Source organism: Arachis hypogaea, chromosome 9, assembly GCF_003086295.3.
Source record: "Arachis hypogaea cultivar Tifrunner chromosome 9, arahy.Tifrunner.gnm2.J5K5, whole genome shotgun sequence".
Taxonomy (NCBI): Eukaryota; Viridiplantae; Streptophyta; class Magnoliopsida; order Fabales; family Fabaceae; genus Arachis; species Arachis hypogaea.
In genome coordinates, this window is record NC_092044.1 from 80564438 (window position 1) to 80587624 (window position 23187).

Genomic DNA, 23187 nt, shown 5'->3' on the forward strand with positions numbered 1-23187 from the left:
CTTGAAAAATTTCGTATCAGATATTTTTATTCCCAAAATTATTTTATTATATTGAGATTTTTTAAGTTTTACAAAAATAAAATATATAAATTTTTATCCTAATTAAATCTGTTATTTTTATTTGTGTAAATAGATTCTTAAAAATATGACGTAAAAATCTATATATTTTATTTTTATTAAATTTAAGGACCTCAACCTACTAAAATTTTTTTAAGAACGAAAATATTCGAAATAAAATTTTTTAAAAATTTATTTAAATATATATTCTTATAAATAAAAACATTTAAAACTTTTTACAAATAATAAACTTGTTTAGAATTCGTGTTAACTAATCTCATATTTAAATTAATGTGAATTTACAACAATACGATTGTACAGAATTAAATTACGTTTTTTTAATCGAAAACTAAAAATTAAATCTAGCAGTATTTTTTTTTTGTTTAAATAGAAAAGAAAAATAATACTAGAAAGAGAAAGGGTAAAGTGGAAGTGAAGAAAGAAGGGTTTTGGCGGAAGGAAGAACCCTGAGTGTCTCTCTCACTTGCGCTGTCACTTCACTTCGACCTGCATCCTGCAACTGAAAAAAAAAAAAAAGGAAAAAGTTTTCTTCTTCTTCTTTGTGTGCTCTAGCTGCCTCTTCTTCTACCAAAACCAGGTACCTGAACTATGCCCTTTCTTCTTTCTGATCCGCTGAACCCTCTTCCGATTCACACCCGCACATTTCCCCCTTTCTCGTAGCATACATATCTATCTGCTACCTTCTTTTCTAAACTTCGATTAAACGCCGTCGTTTCATTGCTCTGATTGAACCTAACTTGTTTTTCTGTACAGCAACGCAGTTCCTCCTACTTTCAAATCATGCAGGCCCCGGTTCTAGTTCTTAGTGAGTTATTATTATTATTATTATTATTATTATTATTATTATTATTTAATTTGACTTTCGCGGTGGATTATTACTTGATCTGATTTAAACTATTACTTGGAAGCAGTGCCATTGAGTTTAATTTTGTATTGAAATTTCCTCTGAAGTGATTTTTTTTGAAGTTAAAAGTAAAAACCAAGTTTCGTTAATTTTCAATATTAACTCAGCAAGTGTATAATTTCTGTTTAAGTATTTTTTCTTTTTTTGTTGTTCTCATTTTCTTGTGTGGTATTCTCAAGTTTTAACTTTCATGATATTTATTCACTAAATCGAGGGTTTTCTCGGTTATGCATTATGAGCCTTTCATTGGGTACTGATCGATCATCAAATATGTGTTGAAATTGAGCAGAGGACAATTTGAAGCGTGAGTCTGGTAGCAAGGTGCAGCATGCTAATATCAATGCATCAAAGGTATGAGATATTGACTATTGAGTGTAACTTTCTGGTTTAGATTTTTGTGTGATTGTCTTCTTGACATTTTATGCCTCAAAGATTCCCCCTTGGATGAAAAATAAAAGTTTAAATCATAGAGATAGGCAAAGAGGGGGGGGGGGTTGCAGTTTTTTTATTTATACCCCTTGTCCTTAAGGGGAAGTAGTCACACACACATATATATATATATATATATATATATATATATATAATTTGGGTTAAGGTGCATTGCGACATTTCATTCACTAACTGAGGTACAGTGTGATTCTACAAAAGTGGTCGTATTCGGTCTTCCTTTTAAATTAATTTCTTGGATTGGTGTAAAACCATCTATACACTATTTGAAGAATATAAGTTAGAAACTCATGAGAATATAATTTAAAATCATCTTCTGTTTTTAGTTTATACGTCCAGGTTTCTGCTTCCAAGAATTTGTAAGTTCTGGACCATTTTTGTTTGTTCTGTTTGAACTCGTTCTGTTTTCAATGTACAATCCCAAATTTCCGAAACAATTATGGTGACTGGTGGCAATGTTTTCTCTTTTTATGGGACTGATATGCTTACATATGTTGAGGATTTAGTAAAGTAAATCATGCAAAAGATAGTATGTGCTATTGTATTTGTGTTAGAACTTTAATTGCGGATTATCTGGATTTCATGTGATCTGTTCTCTAGTTATCTTTTTAATTTTCTAATATGGTTGGTCCCTGCCAGGCCGTTGCTGATATAATTCGTACAACCTTGGGACCTAGATCGATGTTAAAAATGCTGCTTGATGCTGGGGGTGGTCAGTATTTTCTCCTTCATAATACTTTTTAACTTGATGCTATTTACGATTCTTCCATGTCATGATAACTTTCATCTTTAAATTATTTTTTAACATAACGATATTGAGCATTCTTTGAAGTAATACTCTTCCCTGATATTATTAATTTCTTCTATTTGTTTTTAGTATAACTGTTCATTTGCAATCTTGGATTTTGTTTCTACATATTTGTCTGATACCCATTCTTTTTCCTCAACTAATAGGAATTGTGGTGACAAATGATGGAAATGCTATTTTGCGTGAATTAGATGTTGCTCACCCAGCTGCAAAGGTATGAATTACCTCTCTAACTTTACTTCATTGATATTTGCTTGCATTCTGAGAAGAATTTTATGAAAACACGGTTTTCTGTATATGCAAAGATATTTAGGTTTCAGTTACAGCTTGGTTTGAAATTTCTAATACTGCACTCTTATTTGCAATGCTGCAGTCTATGATTGAATTGAGTCGTACCCAAGATGAAGAAGTGGGAGATGGAACAACATCTGTCATCATTCTTGGTATATCTTATGTATTTTGTTTTCTTATTCCTTTTCTCAAATAATGATTTTTCACCTAGTGGGAAAAGATCCTGTTTTTGTAAGAAATTCTCACCTGGTGCTTTACTTCATGCGGATCCATTCTACCATTACTCTTTTAACTGTTGATATTGTTATGAATTGAGACTCGAAGGAGTGAAAGACAGTTGTTGCACAGCTTTGTTTACTTTATTTCTGTATGGTTGAGTAACAAGTCATGATTGGTGAATTCCATATTTTGTTGTTCATCTTAAAATCTCATTTGATTTATTGAGCAATACTTCCTCATTTTCTCCACATACTTTATATGTTTAATATATTTACAGCTGGTGAGATGCTTCATGTTGCTGAAGCTTTCATTGAGAAGAATTATCACCCCACAGTCATTTGCCGAGGTAATTATAGTTGCTTCTGGATCTTTTCCAACAGTTGCTATTGTATTTGATGACTCCATCACTTTGTGATCTGCAGCTTACAACAAAGCTCTGGAGGATGCCATTGCTGTTCTTGACAAAATTGCAATGCCTATTGATACTAAAGATAGTAAGTATTGCTGCCAGATATTTATCTATTTATTTTGTTTGCTCGAGTTTCTTACCAATTACACTTTGCACAAATTACATTGTTTACTTTTGTTGATTTGGTGAGTTTGTGACTTGTTACTATCTGAGTATGATGTATGCTCAACAGATGCCATTACCATTTTGAAGTTATTTTGTCTGATACTCTGATACAATTGATCTATATTATTTCTGTAATCCCCTACATGTAGTCTCATGTTTACACATTCTTCATGTGGATAAAACTGCAGGATCCACAATGCTGGGGCTAGTTAAAAGCTGCATAGGTACCAAATTCACTAGTCAGTTTGGGGATTTAATTGCTGTGAGTATACATTATTCTTTCTGCTAGATTCTTAAGTTTGTTGTCTTCCCCCATCCACCTTATATATCTTTTTATTTGTTGGCTGGATCTTTCTTGCTTATGGATAGTTTTTAAAGCCATCAATAAACGGGCATAATACTTTCAGTGTTAGTTGAAGGGAAATTGTGAAGCATAAGTTTCTTCAGCCATGAATGAACCTATAAAAATTCATTTGTTATTTTGATCAATACAACTTTTTTGTTCATGTTGTAATTTGAGCATATTGTCTAGAGGCTGAATTATTTTTGTCAGCATATACACAAGATGTAGGTTGAGTTATCTTTGTATAATTAGGTTGGAATATGGAGTAATTGGGATGACTCATGTTTGCATAGCTATAAGTATACATTATTAATATTCAGGTGCATGCAAATGTAGCAAACAAGAAGTCTTGGAAATTATTCCCGTCTTTTGGCTCTTGACTTCACCTTTTTAATTTGCTTCGAGTTAATGTTATTAAAACCTTATGATACTGTGAACTCAAATAATTTTTTCATGACTTTAAACGTCTGGATAATAATTCTATATCTGTTTGGTTAATTTCCAGGATTTAGCTATTGATGCTACTACCACAGTGGGTGTTGATCTTGGCAAAGGCTTGAGAGATGTAGATATAAAAAATTATATTAAGGTTGAGAAGGTCCCTGGTGGGCAGCTGGAGGATTCCAAAGTTCTTAAAGGAGTTATGATAAACAAAGATGTGGTTGCCCCTGGCAAAATGAGGAGAAAAATTGTTAACCCACGCATCATCCTTCTTGACAGTCCCCTTGAGTATAAAAAGGGTGAAAACCAAACAAATGCTGAACTTCTCCGAGAAGAAGACTGGAGTCTCTTGTTGAAGATGGAAGAAGAATACATTCAGGAGCTTTGCATGCAAATATTGAAGTTTAAACCTGATTTAGTGATTACAGAGAAGGGCCTTAGTGATTTGGCATGCCATTATCTTAGCAAGCATGGAGTGAGTGCTATCAGAAGGCTGAGGAAAACTGATAATAATAGAATTGCAAAAGCATGTGGTGCTGTTATTGTGAACAGACCAGATGAATTACAGGAATCTGATGTTGGTACTGGCGCGGGGTTATTTGAAGTAAAGAAAATCGGAGATGAGTTTTTTGCATTTATTGTTGAATGCAAAGACCCTAAAGCTTGTACTGTACTATTGAGGGGAGCTAGTAAGGATCTCTTGAATGAAGTTGAAAGAAACTTACAGGTATGCTTGTTGATTGGCACTGAGAACCTGTAGATTTGGTAACTGCTTCCTAAATGATGTTTTCATGACAGGATGCTATGTCTGTTGCAAGGAATATAATAAAAAACCCAAATCTTGTTCCTGGTGGTGGTGCTACCGAGTTGACTGTATCAGCGACTTTGAAGCAGAAGAGTTCATCAGTTCAAGGAATAGAGAAGGTGAGTGTAATCTTGCCCCTGCCCTTAAGTTCTATGGTAGGCTTTTTTTATCGTCCCGTAGCTGTAGTTTAATCTGGTTTTAACTTACGAATTCTTGTTGACTCAGTGGCCCTATGAAGCAGCTGCCATTGCTTTTGAGGCTATACCTCGTACTTTGGCACAAAATTGTGGAATTAACGTCATCAGGACTATGACTGCACTACAAGGAAAAGTAAGAACTTTCGAAATTTCATTTCTAGATGATTTTTTTGTTGATCATGTCTAATTTTGTGTTTTGGAATATAGCATGCGAATGGAGAGAATGCGTGGGTTGGCATAGATGGAAATACTGGTGCCATCACTGACATGAAAGAAGCTAAGGTGCATTAATTTTCTTTAATTCGACATATTCCGAAAACAACCAATAACCATTTCCCAACCAATGTTAGTCTTATCATATTAGAATTATGTCCGACAGGCTTAAGTTATTTCACTCCCGAATAGAGAAGACAATACCTAATCAATTTTTCCCTTTGCTTTTCACGAGCATCTATACTAGATTTGCATTATGTACATATATACATCATTTCAAGTGATTTACAGATACAGCATGTGAATGAGCTCTGAATTGTTTTTTCTTAATATGATCTTAGATCTGGGATGCATACAACGTGAAGGCACAAACATTTAAGACTGCAATCGAAGCTGCTTGCATGCTTCTCCGGATTGACGATGTAGTGAGTGGAATCAAGAAGAGGCAGGCCCCTGGAGCAGGCCAGGGTCCTTCGAAGCCTAAGGTTGAGACCGAGGCAGATGCCGATGGCGAGCAAATTCTACCTGACTGAGAACATGACTAAGCTGACGGTGCTTTTTTGACATATAGAGTTGAACCTTTGTTAGGTCTTGCTGAGCTTTTCACTCTAGTCTCTTGTTAAGTTTTGTGTTCTTGATTTGGAGCTTGCTTTGTACCTTTAATGTTTTGCTAGGGTAAATTCAGACCGTTTCTCGTCATCCATACAATATTTGGTTCTACAATGATTGTTCATTGTTGAGATTTTTTGCAAATGCCACTGGAAAATTTTCGCTTTCACTGCTTAGAAAAGGCATTTCTTTTTGTATGCAAATACAGTGTTTATTGAGAGTCGTATTCAGTTTTTTTTAGTTTCATTTTAATCGGTTGACTTGGGGTCATTTGCTAAGTTGGAAAACTTTACTAGTTAATTACTTCCTATTTCCTTTTTTTTTTTGTCATAACTCTGCACCACATAATCATTTACACTTTCACATCACCATATAATTATTCACACCTCCGCATTATGGATCTCGAGGAAACTTATAGAATGATGCAACGTGTCTAAATATTCTTATACAAATAACTTATAAATATTGTATATATATAAAACATACAATTCTTATCCCTCTTACACAATTATAATGACAAAGGCTAGGAAAAAAAATTACGGTAACTTACTCTTTGATTAGAAAAATACTAGTTATATGTAAACCCTGTAAATTTACAAGTAGCAGGATTGAAAGAATAATTAATGCAATGTTGTTAAACCTTAATAAATTTACAGGCTCCTCACCGAGATGGTATACTCTTAATCTTTAAAGATACTGGCTCTAAGTGATTTAGGTCTAGTAATTAAACTATTTTTGAAAAAATAATTTAACTAATAAATGACTATATTAAAAATAACTTATAAATAAGTTATTTTGTATTTAAATTTTTAGTTTTAAAAGTGCTTATTTTTATAAAAATGTGATAAAAAGTAGTAGTATTATGAGAGAAGTTATTTTTTTAACTTCTCTATAAACTCTTAAATAGCTTCTTAGAAAACTGCAATTTGATTTTGAAAATTGCACCAAACATTAATACTATTATTTTTCATAAGTCCAAAGCTAAAAAAAGTTTACTTTTAAAGCTTCCCAAACGACCCTTAATGATTTCAAAGCAATTCAAACTTTAAGAACAAGAAAGCGATACTCTATTTTCCCTTCACAACAATGGGTACTTAATACATCTACATCTTTCACTAACGGTGTATTAACCTCAAATTTTTTAGGAACGCCCTCTCTATACCTTGAAGCATTCCTAGTTTCAAGAACTAAGAGTTGTCCAACTTTTTCTTTACATTAATAGCAATAGAGTAGATTATTACAAAAGAAATTCTATTGAACCAAATTATGTGTGAGTGACTATCAAATTTGTGTAAATAATCTTCGTAAATTTATAAAAATTTATATGAATCAATATGATAGCTAGTAAATGAGTTTGGTTATGATAAATGACTTCAATGCCTCTCCCAAATCTTAAAAACGTTACAAGTTTAGTGGTAAACTGGTAATGGACCATTTTCTAACCCTAATTCTTATTTTTATGTTAATTTGAAAAATAAAAAGATACTACTACATAAAATACAAAATATACTCGCGTGGTGATAACCTTTATTTATATATATATATATCAAGCCCATGTAACGCAAGTGCATGCAGTCATGCACCGGTAGCTATAGATTAATGGATCATCGCAAACTCAATAAAATAACAAAATAGAGCATGACACATACAATTAATTAAAGCCAAAATTCTTGATTGAATTAAGTGTTTATAATTTAGACGACACACTATGACCAAGTTGTTCCACAAAAGGAAAAATAGAAAAATATCACAAAAGCTATCACCAAAACTTTAATACCTTGGCACAAAATAAGCAGAACACTACGGTATGCAAAGTGGCTACAGTTTTATCACTCATACATAACTATCAATGAGAGATTTCCTCATCTCATTCGCAATTGCATTGGGCTGTGCTTCTCTCAGCTTGAAAACACTCTCAATCACGGACAGTTCCGTTGCCGTCGTATCTGACCCGCAAAATGCTGTCCAGTCATTTACTGTCATGCCGGCTGCTATTACTTCACTGCCACGGTTGACAGTCCCAGCCACCAAGGGCACCTGAAGAAGGGTCGAAAGCTCATCCAAGTCTTCAATTGAAGTATGTGGGTGAACCTGAACCAAGGGTACGGTCATATTCATATATAGCAATGTTGTACACATATCTAAGTTACAATTTTGAAGAGAACATCTTGTGCTTACCAAACCACCCCTGTTTGATAAGGCGCAGTAACTGCCAACAAGAATGTTGCCCGCGATAGTTTGCCTGAAAACTTCTACTCCAAGAACATCTGCAATTAACTCCTCAGTTTCCTGAACACCAATTTCAATGTAAATACTAAAGCATGGTAAAATCATGTGAAGAAGTGTCTATACAATCTTAAATATGTATCAAGGATTAGCATAGATAGGAGAGAGAAAAAGCTACAATCTATAACAAGACAATCTACCTTGTCGAGATCGGTGTGTGCGAGGGCAACATGGTCATTACATGCTATACAATTTCCCAGAGCCGATAATCTTTCATCTACGCGTTGAACAACAACTTGATCGGGTAAACTATTCCTCAAATGTTGAAGTTCTTCAGCAACAGCCGTGGCAAAAACGATCAAGTACGATGAGTCAGTACAATATCATGACGAGCATACTTGAACTATGGATATGCCATATATGAGAAAAATGCTACTAAGAAACAATCCAAGACAAGTAAACTGATACAACCACGGCAAACATCAAGAATAATTTTGGAAACAATGTTTATAACAATTCCAGATGCTTGGAATCAACAAGATAGGTAGCCTGTAATTTGGCAGCTTGTTTGGTATTGCTTTAGTTGTTCACTTACAACTATTGAGAAATCTTAGAAATAGTTCTTATGATATGGGTAATTGATAACTATCTTACCTGTGCTAACAAAACAGAACTCAACACATCACTGCTCAAATGCTAAACAACATTCTAAAAAGTTCCTGTGGATAATGTTGTAGTGGTTCAGGAGCATAATCCCTCACGAGACTGTTAAAGTGGTGGAAAATTAATAGTTTTACGTGAGGGTTATGAACTTAATTCACTACAATATTGTTTGATCGTTTCCAAAAATCAATTTTGGAAATCATGGATCTACGAGACATCAGAACATTCCAAAATTGCACACTAGAGAATTAACTTATAATCAACTCCCACACTACAAAACATGGAGATATGTAACATGCAAGATAACCAAAATCACTAGTTAGTAGAAACTTGTATACAGCTTTGTTTTCCGTTAAAAGATAATCTCCAACCATCTACGGTTCCGAAAAATAAATGCCACCTTAGTTTGACGACACTATCGAAAAAGAACACAGATTACTTTAGTGATAAAAATAGGTATGGTGAATTTTAATTTCTCCTCTTGAAAGAGGGTGTAGCACCAAGCACCAAGATGTTTTGACAAGATACAACACAACAACCAAATCGCATCTAACAACACTAAGGATACAAATTAACATGCAACCATGGCATTGAAATCAAATACACTAAGAATAAAATTAACATGAACCATATTAATCAGAAAATCAAAAAATTAAGAAAAACCTTGGTCTGTTGTGGTATGGGGCAAGAGAAGACCATTCTTGTTTCCTGCACACCAAAAGAAAGTCCAGTTAATGAGAGGTCTAAAATGCAATAATCAATTAATAGAAGAAACTAAGGTAACCATCTCTTGCTTGTTTTTCTAGAAGGGGAAAAATTGTAGTCATTCTTATCAGTATTTCGATAGTTCAAGACTTCATAATTTAAAGATTGATATTAATTGAGATTTGACAAGCCAAGAGAAAAACTTTACCAACACAAAGACGACCAATGATACGAGTTCCACCAATGGAGGTTTTGACAACAGGGATAACATCTGCTAACTCAGCCTCAAAGGCACTGCATGAAAAGACACATCAATTTATTCATCAAGAGATCCACTTTTACAATCTCAACAAGGTCAAAAATAACTTGAATCCACCGGGAAATATGTATATTTTCACTAATCCAAAAAGAATGGAACCTGTAGAAATTTTCGGAACCCCCAATGGCAACCAAACAGTAGGCATTGGTAAGTTTTGAGAAGACTCCAACTTCACAATTATTCTCAAACTGAAGTCCTGCAGGAAATCAATATCCATCAAGTACAATGTCATATCTAAGATAAACACATAATTTCCCATTAAAGTTGACCCTAAAATAATGTGTTGATGATCAAAGCGGTAACTGATATGATCAAACTATATACAAAATGAACGAATAAACACAAGTGAAAATGTAATGACTCATCACTTACTAGTTGCCATGACAGAGATGAGAAAAATCTTTGCCCAACTGCAGCTAAGAATCTGTAGCAATAATATCTAGTTAGGTTTAAATGAAAAATAAAGCAATAAATAATAGCAATATGCACCTAAATGTAATCCAAAAACATATAGTGGAAGCCCTTTCTTTCTTCCTTTCCCTTTTTCTTTTGTTAACGTTGATGATCACAAGTCCTAGTATCCAAGAGCTTCAACTCTAACACTAGAACAACAACAACTACTGATGATTTTATTTCATATCAGCTACTTGAACTAGAGACCAAACCAATCCAACAAGATCAACAAGCTTGTATTGAATAGCAGCTGGAACACCCATTCACAAATTAAACCTACTACTAAGCACCAACCACCAGATATTCATATCTCATATACATAAAGTTCAAATGAAAAATAATCCATTCACAAACATAGGGAAGAAGAAGAAGAACAACAACAACCAGGCTCTGATTATCTAGCTATAACAAAACAAAAAAATATTATAACTTCACACTTGAAGCTCGAAAATAAGCAAAGAAGAGCGCATGGGTGGTTATGGTTTACCTAAACAGTGGAAGGTGGCAGAAGAGGTGGAGGGTAGGGCACCGCTATTGGGTACTTGGTATTTGGTATTTGATTTTTGATTTTTGATTTTTTAATTGCGAACCCCATAGCTATTTAAGGACTTTGTTTAGACATCTTTATCTTTCATAAAAGAAGATTTTTTTCAATAAAAAAATCTTATTTTTTAATAATTTTTTTTATTATTTTTAAGTGTATTTGATAAATTTTTAATAATAAAAATAAAATACTAAAAAAAATAAAAAATATCTTTTTTAAAAAATTGTAATTTATATCTTTTTTTTAAAAGATCTATCTTTTATAAAAAAAATTTATATAAATAAATAAATAAAAAATACTTTATATTATTATACTCAAATTTAATTAATAAATAAATTTTTTTAAATAAAATATCCAAACATAAAATTTTATTTTTATTTTTATAAAATTTAAAAAGAAAATAACTAAAAAAATCCTTTTTTTTAAGAGCTCACCTAATCAAACTCTAAACCAAGATTCCGAAAACCAATGATTTAATGATTCAACTAAAATTCAACCATAATTTAATTAAATATAAAGTAAAATTATTAAAAATTTAATATATAAATTTATAATTAAAAAAAAATAAAAACATACGTAAATGACAGCACATAATATTTTATCACCAAAAAAACATTAACAAATAAATTTTTATCTAAACGAAGACACTTATCATTATAAATCATAATCACCAGTAAGTGTTCCAACATTATTTCAGAAACAGCAACAAATGATAATCATCACAAAATTTAACAAAAGAGCAACAACATTATTCCAGAAAATCAGCCACAAACACAATTCCAAAAAATTAGCAACAACATAATAACAAAATTATTTTAGAAAATTTAACAAAAAAAACTATCAACCATCATCCATCGAAATTTTTTAAAAAATAAGCAAAAATGAATAAATACAGAAAAATCAGCAACTCAGAATCAGTAAAACTAACAAAATCAACAACTTTGCTTACGGCGGCAAGAAAGGAAGGAAAGTAACGGCGATGGAGGAAGGAAAGTGAGCTCGGACAGAGAGAAGGAGACTCGAAGACAGAGGCTTGACGAGAGAGAGAGGGAGAGGGCTCGACGACGAGGACGGATACACGAGTTCAGGACGGCCGACGACAATGAGGACAGAGGCGGGTTCACGAGCAGCTCAGAGAAGACCTTCTGGCGACGCGAGGAGAAGGGATCCAGAAGAAGAGGATCGGCAACAGTGCGACTGGGGGGCTGGCTACTCCTGCTGCTAGGGTTCCGTTTGTGAGAGAGAGAGAAAAGAGGGGGCGGGGGTGTTTATGATTAGTGTTGATATTTTTTATAACTATGATTTAAACACAACTTTTACGGTAGCGGCTTTCTGATTAGTCATGATTTTTTTTATTTTTCCTTGTCATGCACGTATTAGTATAGTTGGTGTAGGCCCCAAAATCCATCATCAAGCAGTGGTAGCTCATAGTAGTGGTGGCAAAGCTAGTAACCCGTCTCGCTCTATCAAGGCCGTTGGGTTCAAAAGTCAAAATACTAGTCTATTATTATTTTATGGAAAGTAACAGGTTAGTCTGCTTAATTTTTTTCAAAAAAATAATAAAATTAATTAAAAAATAATAATAAAAAATAATTAAACTATAATATGATTTTTTGTTATTTTTTTAATTTTTAACTTTAATAAAATTATTTAAAATAATGTCTTTCAATAAAAATATTTTTATTTTAAGAAATAAGTTACATAATTTGAATATATATATATATATATAGAAAATATAAGATAAAATAAATAAAATTAATAATTAAAAAAATATGTTTAAAAATTATATAATTAATAATTTTTGTAGTACTAATCACTATATTATTTTATAAAAAAAACTAAAATAAAATAATCTTTCATCCAATGGGCCTGCTCTGCTCTGCCAAAACCTGTGAGTGGCAGTGCAAGTTTGACAGATTTTTTATTTGGCAGATTTTATATCCTAATCCAATCTGCCTTTTTGGTAGGTTGGCTCGTCGAGTTCGACTCGTTTTGCCGCCATTCTTTGCTTCTTATCTTTTTTTAATTTAGACAACTTACACCTTATCGATTGAAAAATGATAATTCGCTCTCCTATTCTTCTTTTTTGTTGTACACATAAGCCTTTCTATCAAAATCTCTGAAAAAAAAGCGCAAAATGCTTACATGTGACGTTAACTTGTATGACCTAGTATTCACCTGTTCTATATGAATGATAACATTGAATTGAGACTGTTTATCTACCATCATCAAAATGATATTGCAGAGATTTCAATCAAATTATTATCATTCATGTAAATTATTATCATTCATGTAAGACTGATGAAGGTTAGATTATACAAATTATGTCACACATAAATATTTTTTGTCATCCTTTGCGTCACAGAAGAGTTTATGCATCTAATAAAAAAAGATAGAACCAACAAATTTTTTTACTCTACACAATGTTATAAAAGTTAACAAACAAAAAAATAATTCATCAATTCATTTCCCCTTTAGACTAGCTACTAGCCCCTTTCACCTAGGAAATAAAAAAAATTATTATTACAAAAGTAAATTTAGTTTAAATCATATTAAATTAAGAAACAAAATAAAAGAAACGTGTACAATAAAAACTCACATCTATAAATTACGGGTTAGAAAGTGAATATTAAAAATTATGAATAAATCAAAGAGATGTGATGAGTAAGAAGGACACTGAAGGAGAAGGAATACTAAGAGAGTTGAGATTCCAAAAGTGAGAATCACAGTTTGATTTTGAAGGAGAATAGAGATGAAAACTAAAGCTTGCAAATTGATAGACATGCATGGATTCGATCATGGTGGCCACATTTTGCATAAAACACACAAACCTCAGCTATACCTTTCACAGTACCAGGAAGATACATACATAGATAGCCACAACCCAGGAGCAGTAGCGACGGAGAGGCGCAACGGCGGGATGCGAGCCTGCGAGGATGTGTGTGAGATTGCAATGGAACCGCGGAGGGGAGAGGTGCGACGATGCTGGGCGTTATGGGTCAGTGTGTGTGACGGAAAGAGTCAAAGGCAGTGACCTCATGGATGTAAGGGGTGGAGGCTGATGTGATCATGTGAATTGTGTAATGGATATGAGTAGGGATTATTTTTGCGTCATTCGGGTTACGAGATTGGATAATTTTTTAATTTTGTTTAGGCCTAAAAAAACCGGGGTAGTCGTTGTAAAATGCGGTCAAAACTATAGTTAAATAAGTAATTAATTAAAGGTTTAATTACTCTATTGGTTCTTATAGTTTCATCAAATTTTCAATTAGGTCCTTATACTTTTTCCTTTTAATTGGATCCCTATATGTTAATTTTTTTTTTCAATTTAGTTCTTGCTTTGACAAAATCGTTTGAGATAACGAAATATTCTGTTCAAAAATAGAATATTCTCCTAATTAGATTAGAATTACTAATTAAATCCACCCCATCTTTTTGAAATACCAAAACTAACCCTTAGCATTTTGTCCCAAAAATGAAGAACCCTAGCGTTCCCTCGCCGTGGATCGCCGCGCCGCACATCACGTCGTCGCACCATGCCTCGCTTGACCGCACCTCACGTTGCTACTCTGCTCTTCGGGTGTTGATGCTGATGGTAAAATCTTCAAGAAACGCCCTATTCTAATCTCAGGTTCAGTGGGGAGCTATGGAGCTTATTTGGCTGATGGGTCAAAGAACAGGTGAGATCTTCAAAGGATTAATATCAAGTATTTAAGAATTAGCTGTGATTGCTCTTTACTTGTGGTGTTTGTTATATTTCTTATCTTTTGTGTAGCCAGTTAATTGATCAACATAGTTAATGATATTCTAGATATGATGATATTCTAACTTTTCTTTTTCATCTTGGTGTCCCATTTTAATCTCTTGATTTTTGAGGAAGAATTGATTGACTGAGATTAGGAATAAGGAGAAGCTGAATGTTTTAGTTGTTTTTAGTTCCTGTCTCTCAAGCTGTGAATTCTTAAGTTGTGTGAATTTGTAGTTCAATTTTAGTTTTGCTTAATTGTTTGCAACTTCTGTTTGTTTCTCAAATTATATTCTAAATTTTGTTGATGGCTATGATTCATGGATTCTTCAAAATTAAGGATGTATTGTATCGCACTCGTAGCTTTCAAAGAGTATTTGAGCCAAGAGAATTGGAGTTCTTGATCCTTATATCAGGCAAGGCATATACAAGGAATGAAGTTCTGGATATGGTAATATATGTTTTCCTTGTTTAGTACTACTATCTTAACATATATGCATGCATTTATAGAGAAAGTAAACTGATATTTATTTGTTTATTTTTGTCTGATAAACCCTTTTAGGAGAAGTTGATGCTGAACACATTGCACTTTAACATGTCTGTTCCAACAGCATATGTTTTCATTAGAAGGTTCCTAAAGGTAGCACAAGCAAACAGAAAGGTAGCAACATGCTTGATAAAATTCATAGTGAAAAACTCTCATTTCTCTTATTATGATGATGATCATTGATATGGTTAAAATTACTAACTTGTTAATTGATACTTACTTACTCTCACCATGGACAGCTTGAGCTACTAGCTTTCTTCTTGGTAGAGCTATCTCTAGTGGAGTATGAGATGCTTAAGTTCTCGCCATCTTTGCTAACTGCAGCTGTAGTCTATACAGCTCAATGCACCATCTTCGGCTTCAGACAGTAAGTAGAGCAAGACATGTGAATGGCATACCAATTGCACAGAAGAGCAACTATTGTAAGCACATATTCATTCATTCAATTCAAGTACTGAATTGAACTTAGTGCATCATGTACTAATGTAATTTCCTTCTGACGCGCAGAGAGTGCTCGAGTTTAATGGTTGGTTTCCACCAGAAGGCTGGGTCAGGAAAACTTATAGGGGTGCATCAGAAGTACTGTTCTTCAAAGCACAACTACACTGCAAAATGTGAAGCAACAAGTTTTCTTCTTGATAACTCATTGTTGTAGCAGACATATGTATAGCTAGCTATTAACAAAACAGCCACAACTACAAACTTGACTTTTACGTGGGTTGCATATTTCGGGAATCATAGATTTTATTTCTAGGATTATCCCCCTCTGATGATGCTTTTTCTTACTTCTAAATTTACTTTCATTTAGTCCCTTTACTTTTGCATTATGTTCCTATGGTGGGAACATAACTTTGTCTAAATCTGTATTTCTTCTTGTTCCATTCAACAAAATAATAGAAATGATTGGTATAGAAATAATTTTATTCATTATGGGAAGTATTTCATTATTGCTCTTTGCCCAACATGTATAATGTAGTGTTTTTTTTAACAAAATGTGTGTATGGTTTAATCCATGATTACTCTTTAGTTGACAATTCAAACAATCATCTTGAAGATAATCCATGAGCATTGATCGAAAACTTGTGTCGAATTCAAGATGCAGTAACTAAACCGAGCAATTGAACCATAAGAATTTGGGCCAATTATTTTAAGAATGCTCATCAGCTCATGTATCATTTGAACCATAATATATTACTAGAGAAAAATGTTTTAAGAAAATCATATTTGTACCTAGATTGATTAAGGGTACACAAGCAAAAGAATGGTAGTGACAAAATAAAAATGATTATAGGAATATCTTTTATGTTATAGAATTATTGAATATGAATTATAGAAATATCTTTCATTGAATATTTATAGCTTTATCGAATTTCTAATTAGGTCTCTGTATTTTTTTTCTTTTCAATTGGGTCCCTAAGGGTATACAAATAATTTCACAATTTACTAATATTTTTTTGACGTTTAACGTTAACCAGGACTAAATTGAAAAAAAAAAATATATAGGGATCCAATTGAAAAGAAAAAAAGTATAGGGACCTAATTGAAAATTCAGTGAAACTATAGAGACCTATAGAGTAATTAAACCTTAATTAAATATGAGTAATAAGGGTTGAAAAATTTAACAATCATAATTTGAAGACTTAATGATGATATTTGGATTCAGAAGATTTTTTCAAGTCGAAAAACATGATTTTTTGTGTAAAAAATGCAGTAAAAATTTGACCGGCGGTACTAGCTTGGATCTGCCCGGTATTATGACTGAGAAAATTAATTATGAATAAAGAAGGTTAAATAGTTAAAATTCATAATTGAGAAGATAAAAATATTTAAAACATAAATTAAAACGCTAATTTTAAAGGTTTTTACCAAAAGTTGGACCCAAACCCAACATATATATACTCTTACTAATGACCATTTCAGCATCAACACCCATTCATTATCACATTCATGCTGAAATTGAAGGGAGGGGGAACAAGTGAGTGAAACACTAACTCCTAAATACTCAAACCACCATAACTTTCTCTCCGAAGCTTCGATTGTCGCACCGTTTGTAGCCACACGAAACCCATCTCATCCTCTATAATTTTATCTAAAAATATTAGTAAGAATTTAAAATTCTCTTATTTCATTTTTGCCGTATGTGTTAAATTCGAGTATGAGCTTTGGGTATTGAGAAATATTGTGATTTTGGTTATTTAAGGATGCTCTAATATGAGTTATTGGTGAATTTCATCAAAAAGTTTTGTGGGTTAAGATAAGAGATCACCAAATCCTTGTGATTTATGGAGTTTTATGAATCCTAGGTTGATGTATGTATGAAATTGTGTATATTAGAGTGTTGGATGATTTTGGTATACCTTGGGGACTTGAAATTAGCGTGTGCAGCTTTTGGGTGAGTCTTGGAGTGGAATTCACAAGTGAAAGGCTTGATTTTGGCTTCTAAAAAGGTAATGTTTAAGTTTCATTTAAATTTCGTATAATGATGTATGAAATCCTAGGTTAGATACCCCTAGGATTAAGTTTAAATTGTGTATTTGGTTAAAATTCATATGTGTAGTTGATGTGTTGTTACATTTGATGATTTGGATGAGAATTGTGTATTTATGTATTTTATGTATTGTGAAAATTGATGATTTGGATGGTGATTATATATTTATGAGTTATGTATTGGATTGAGGATATGGGACCAGAGGCCGTGAATTTAGGCCGAAGGCAAAAAATGTGAGAATGGTAAGTTGGTGAATGTATTGTGTGATGATGTATGAGTTTGAATGGAATTTGGATATTGAATGTGTGGATATTTTGAATGATTAATAGAATAGCGGAAATTTAGGATTTTGAGGTGTGAAATTGATGAAATTGAGTAGAAATGTGTAAATGAAGTAGGTTTGAGTTTGATGGATTGTGAATGTGTGAATTGGAGTGGTTTGGGGTCCTTTTGTTGATGATAAAACTGCTTTTGGCTTGTAAACTTTTGAAAAAATTGGTAAATTGATTTTTGGCCAACTTTGACGAGCCGTAACTCGGTCTTCGGAGTTAAAAATTTTACAAGACTAGATTTTTATAAAAATTTATTTATCGACCTTTCCAACGGTTCAAGAATAGTTGAAAAATGAATTTTGTGGAAAAAGATATGAAGGTTTGAAATTTGGGCTAAAAATTGGTTTTCTGGAGCATATAAGCTTTTTCAAAGTCTGATATGACATGCGTACGCAGAACACATCGTGTGTACGCAGGAGTTGGTCATTGCCAACACCCATGTGTACGCGAACATGGGCTGTGTATGCAACTTTGTTACAAATATGCTCATGCGTACGTGACACAAGTCATGCGTACGCAAGTGAGCCCCACTGCCCAAACCTTTCGCGTACATGAAGGTGGTCTGCATACGCAAGCTTTGAAAATTTACACTCATGCGTATGCAAATATGTGCATGCGTACGCGACCACCCCTGTTTTTCTGAAAAGTGAACTTTTAAGTTCTCAACAATTCCTCGAGCCTTCTAAACTTTTATAAATCCCGATAACAGTCTAGAGCCAGTGTAATTAAGGATAGAGGAGTTAGAAATGAGAATTAAAAAGATGAGTTAATGAATTAAAAAGAGAGGAATAAAATATGAAGTGATGTATGATGAGGATGAATGTGATAATTGATTGTAATGATTGATGATCGGATAATTTATACGCTTTTTGGCATTATTTTTAGGTAGTTTCAAGTATGTTTTAGTTACGTTTTAGTATATTTTTATTAGTTTTTATGCAAAATTCACATTTCTAGACTTTACTATGAGTTTTTGTGTTTTTCTGTGATTTCAGGTATTTTCTGGCTGAAATTGAGGGACCTGAGCAAAAATCTGGTTCAGAGGCTGAGAAAGGACTACAGATGCTGTTGGATTCTGACCTCCCTTCACTCGAAGTGGATTTTCTGGAGCTACAGAAACCCAATTGGCGCGCTTTCAATTGCGTTGGAAAGTAGATATCTTGGGATTTCCAGAAATGTATAATAGTTCATACTTTGCCCGAGATTTGATGGCCCAAACTGGCGTCCAAATGCCCACCAGAGACCTTTTTCTGGTGTAAAACACCAGAACGGGCACCAAAGCTGAAGTTAAACGCCCAAACTAGCATCCAAGCTGGCATTTAACTCCAAGGATGGCCTATGCACGTGAAAGCTTCAAAGCTCAGCCCAAACACACACCAAGTGGGTCCCGAAAGTGGATTTCTGCACCATCTACTCATTTTTTGTAAACCTAGTTTACTAGTTTAGTATAAATAGTACTTTTTACTATTGTATTCATATCTTTGGACCACTTTTCGATCCTTTGATTAGGTCTTTGACCTTTTGGGGGTTCTTCGAACCCTTTTTGGAGGCTGGCCATTCGGCCATGCCTAGACCTTGTTCTTATGTACTTTCTAACGGTGGAGTTTCTACACCTCATATATTAAGGTGAGGAGCTCTGCTGTTCCTCGAGTATCAATGCAAGTACTATTGTTTTTCCTTCAATTCACGCCTACTTCTCCTCCAAGATATACTCTTGTACTTAATTAAGTCAGAATGAAGGGTGACCCGTGACAATCACCCAATCTTCGTTACTCGCTTAGCCAAGATCCGCGTGCCTAACAACCACAAAGCGGTCTACATAATGTTCAACGTAGTCATTGGACGACAGCTGGAATATACTCTCTTTGGTCTCTGACCCACGGATCTGAATCACCTCTCCTGACAACAGAGCATTCGAATCCGTGACGTTAGACCTTCGTGGTATAAGCTAGAATCAACTGGCAGCATTCTTGAGATCCGGAAAGTTTAAAACTTGTCTGTGGTATTCTGAGTAGGATCTGTGATGGGATGACTATGACGAGCTTCAAACTCGTGACTATTGGGCGCAGTGACAGTGTGCAAAAGAATAAATGTATTCTATTCCGACACGATCGAGAACCAACAGCTGATTAGCCATGCGGGAAACCGTAGAGGACATATTTTCACTGAGAGGACGGATGGTAGCCATTGACAACGGTGATCCACCAACATACAAGTTGCCATGGAAGGGAGTACGCATGATTGGATGAGGACAGTAGGAAAGCAGAGGTTCAGAGGCAACAAAGCATCTCTAAACGCTTATCTAAAATTCCCACCAAGGGACTACATAAGTAACTTTATTTTATCTTCCGCTTTATTTATCTTTTAACTATTAAAATCTCATAACCATTTGAATCTGCCTAACTGAGATTTACAAGATTACCATAGCTTGTTTCAAGCCGTCAATCTCCGTGGGATCGACCCTTACTCACGTAAGGTATTACTTGGACGACCCAGTGCACTTACCGGTAAGCTATGTGGAGTTGTGAAAAGTGTGATTTACGATTTCGCATACCAAGTTTTTGGTGCCGTTGCCAGGGATTCTTCGAGTTTGGACAACTGACGGTTCATCTTGTTGCTTAGATTAGGTAATTTTCTTCTTGTTTCAACCTTTATTTTATTCTCAAAAAGTTTTCAAAAATCTTTCAAAAATTTTTTCTTCTTTTTCGTTTTTCCAAAAATTTTTTTGAAAATTTTTTTTTAATAAAATCATAAAATCAATTTTTTTTTGTATTTCTTGTTTGAGTCTAGAGTCAAATTTTAAGTTTGGTGTCAATTGCATGTTTTTATTTTTCTAGCATTTTTCAAAAACTTATGTATATGTTCTTCTTGATCTTCAAGTTATTCTTGATGATTGTCTTTGTTTGTCTTTGTTTGATCTTGTGATTTTCTTGTTTTGTGTCTTTTCTTATTTTTCATAAGCATTTTTTATTTTTGAGTGTCTAAGCAATAAAAATTTCTAAGTTTGGTGTCTTGCATGTGTCTCTTTTCTTAAAATTTTTTCAAAAATATGTTCTTGATGTTCATCTTGATCTTCAAAGTGTTCTTGGTGTTCATCTTGACATTCAAAGTGTTCTTGCATGCATTATTGGTTTTTATCTTAAATTTTCATGTCTTGAGTCATTTTGTTGTTTTTCTCTTTCTTCTTTAAAATTCAAAAATAAAAAATATATATCTTTTCCTTATTTCACTCATAAATTTCGAAATTTTGGGTTGACTTAGTCAAAAAATTTTAAAATTTAGTTGTTTCTTGTTAGTCAAGTAAAAATTTCAATTTAAAAGTTATATCTTTTCAAACCTTTTTCAAATATCAAATTTTTTTCATTTTTTTCTTAATATTTTCGAAAAAAATTTTAAAATTGATTTTCAAAATCTTTTTCTTATTTTTATTTCATATTTTCGAAAACCTTGCTAACAATTAAGGATTTGATTCAAAAAAATTTCAAATTTGTTACTTTCTTGTTAAGAAAGGTTCAATCTTTAAATTCTAGAATCATATCTTTTAGTTTCTTGTTGGTCAATTCATCAATTTTAATTTTAAAAATCAAATCTTTTTAATTTCCTTTTCAATCAAATCTTTTTCAAATCATATCTTTTTCAAATTTTAAATTCAAAATCTTTCTAACTTCTTATCTTTTCAAAACTTACTATTTCTTATCTTTTTCAAAACCATCTAACTACTTTTTCACTTCTCATTTTCGAAAATCAGCTTCCTCTTTTCAAAAATCTTTTTAATTAACTAATTGTTTTAAACTCTAATGTTATTTTATTCCTTTTCTTAATTTTCGAATACTAACCAATAATTAAAATAAAAACAAAAATATTTTTCTTTTCTTTTTATTAATTTTCGAATTTCTCTTCTCTCTCATCTCTTTTTATTTATTTATTTAATTACTAACACCTCTTTTCTTCTTAAAATTTGAACCATCTCTCCCTCTCTGTGTTCGAATTCTCTTTATTTTTTCTCTACCTTATTCTTCTCTTTTTCTCTTCTTCTACTCACATAAAGGAATCTCTATACTGTGACATAGAGGATTCTTTTTCTTTTTTGTTCTCTTCTTTTTCATATGAGCAAAAACAGGGATAAAAACATTCTTGTTGAAGTCGATCCTGAACCTGAAAAGACTCTGAAGAAGAAGCTAAGAGAAGCTAAAGCACAACACTCTGGAGAGGACCTTACAGAAAATTTTGAAAAAGAAACAGACATGGCAGCCGAACCCAATAACAATGCCAGAGATGCAAGGAAGATGCTTGGTGACTATACTGCACCAACTTCCAACTTCTATGGAAGAAGCATCTCAATTTCTGCCATTGGAGCAAACAACTTTGAGCTTAAGCCTCAATTAGTTTCTCTAATGCAATAGAAGTGCAAGTTTCATGGACTTCCATCAGAAGATCCTCATCAGTTCTTAGCTGAATTCTTGCAGATATGTGATACTGTTAAGACCAATGGGGTTGATCTCGAGGTCTACAAACTTATTTTTTTCCCCTTTGCTGTAAGAGACAAAGCTAGAACATAGTTGAACTTATAACCTAGAGAAAGTCTGAACTCTTGGGACAAGTTGGTCAATGCTTTCTTGACCAAATTCTTTCCACCTCAAAAGATGAGCAAGCTTAGAGTGGAAGTCCAAACCTTCAAACAAAAGGAAGGTGAATCCCTCTATGAAGATTGGGAAAGATACAAGCAATTAACCAAAAGGTGTCCTTCTGACATGCTTCCAGAATGGAGCATCATATGCATATTCTATGATGGTCAGTCTGAATTGTCCAAGAAGTCATTGGACCATTCTGCTGGTGGATCTCTTCATCAGAAAACCCCTGCAGAAGTCCAGGAACTCATTGAGATGGTTGCAAATAACCAGTTCATGTACACTCCTGAAAGAAATCTTGTGAATAATGGGATGACTCAGAAGAAAAGAGTTCTTGAGATTGATACTCCAAATGCCATATTGGCTCAGAACAAAATATTGACTCAACAAGTCAATATGATTTCTCAAAACTGCATCCGACAATGCTAAAGAATCCTCCTCTGAAGGAGAAGCTTATGACCCTGAGAATCCTGCAATGGAAGAGGTGAATTACATGAGAGAATCCTATGAAAATACCTATAATCCTTCATGAAGGAATCATCCAAATTTCTCATGGAAGGATCAACAAAAGCCTCAACAAGACTTCAACAACAATAATGGTGGGAGAA

General features: G+C 33.3%; 3 protein-coding genes and 1 non-coding gene across 5 annotated transcripts; 2 read left to right on the forward strand and 2 right to left on the reverse strand.

The window, feature by feature from the left end:
• Positions 1–469: 469 nt before the first annotated feature.
• Positions 470–6207, forward strand: LOC112711093 (T-complex protein 1 subunit gamma). The gene is made up of 14 exons (XM_025763640.3): positions 470–655; positions 832–883; positions 1272–1333; positions 2069–2141; positions 2384–2451; positions 2611–2680; positions 3025–3093; positions 3170–3241; positions 3510–3583; positions 4170–4832; positions 4904–5029; positions 5136–5240; positions 5315–5389; positions 5662–6207. The coding sequence occupies exons 2-14, from the start codon at positions 859–861 to the stop codon at positions 5851–5853; spliced, it is 1674 nt and encodes a 557-aa protein (XP_025619425.1). The 5' UTR covers positions 470–655; positions 832–858; the 3' UTR covers positions 5854–6207.
• Positions 6208–7580: 1373 nt separating this feature from the next.
• On the reverse strand, positions 7581–12255 carry LOC112711094 (eukaryotic translation initiation factor 6-2). 2 transcript variants are annotated; one of them, XM_025763641.3, is made up of 8 exons: positions 11789–12255; positions 10215–10266; positions 9942–10038; positions 9732–9817; positions 9482–9526; positions 8356–8486; positions 8108–8218; positions 7581–8020 (listed from the first exon to the last, which is right to left on the reverse strand). In XM_025763641.3, the coding sequence occupies exons 2-8, from the start codon at positions 10222–10224 to the stop codon at positions 7763–7765; spliced, it is 738 nt and encodes a 245-aa protein (XP_025619426.1). In that variant the 5' UTR covers positions 10225–10266; positions 11789–12255; the 3' UTR covers positions 7581–7762. The 2 variants fall into 2 exon arrangements, with proteins under 2 accessions (XP_025619426.1, XP_025619427.1); XM_025763642.3 differs by having other exon boundaries at positions 10783–12102.
• Positions 12256–13621: 1366 nt separating this feature from the next.
• LOC114924449 (G2/mitotic-specific cyclin-1) lies at positions 13622–15786 on the forward strand. The gene is made up of 5 exons (XM_029289028.1): positions 13622–13813; positions 14925–15035; positions 15147–15245; positions 15371–15498; positions 15639–15786. The coding sequence occupies exons 1-5, from the start codon at positions 13622–13624 to the stop codon at positions 15784–15786; spliced, it is 678 nt and encodes a 225-aa protein (XP_029144861.1).
• A 6814-nt stretch (positions 15787–22600) lies between these two features.
• On the reverse strand, positions 22601–22708 carry LOC112713484 (small nucleolar RNA R71). Its single transcript, XR_003158456.1, has one exon. It is a non-coding gene; the product is annotated as a small nucleolar RNA R71 (small nucleolar RNA).
• Positions 22709–23187: the final 479 nt, after the last annotated feature.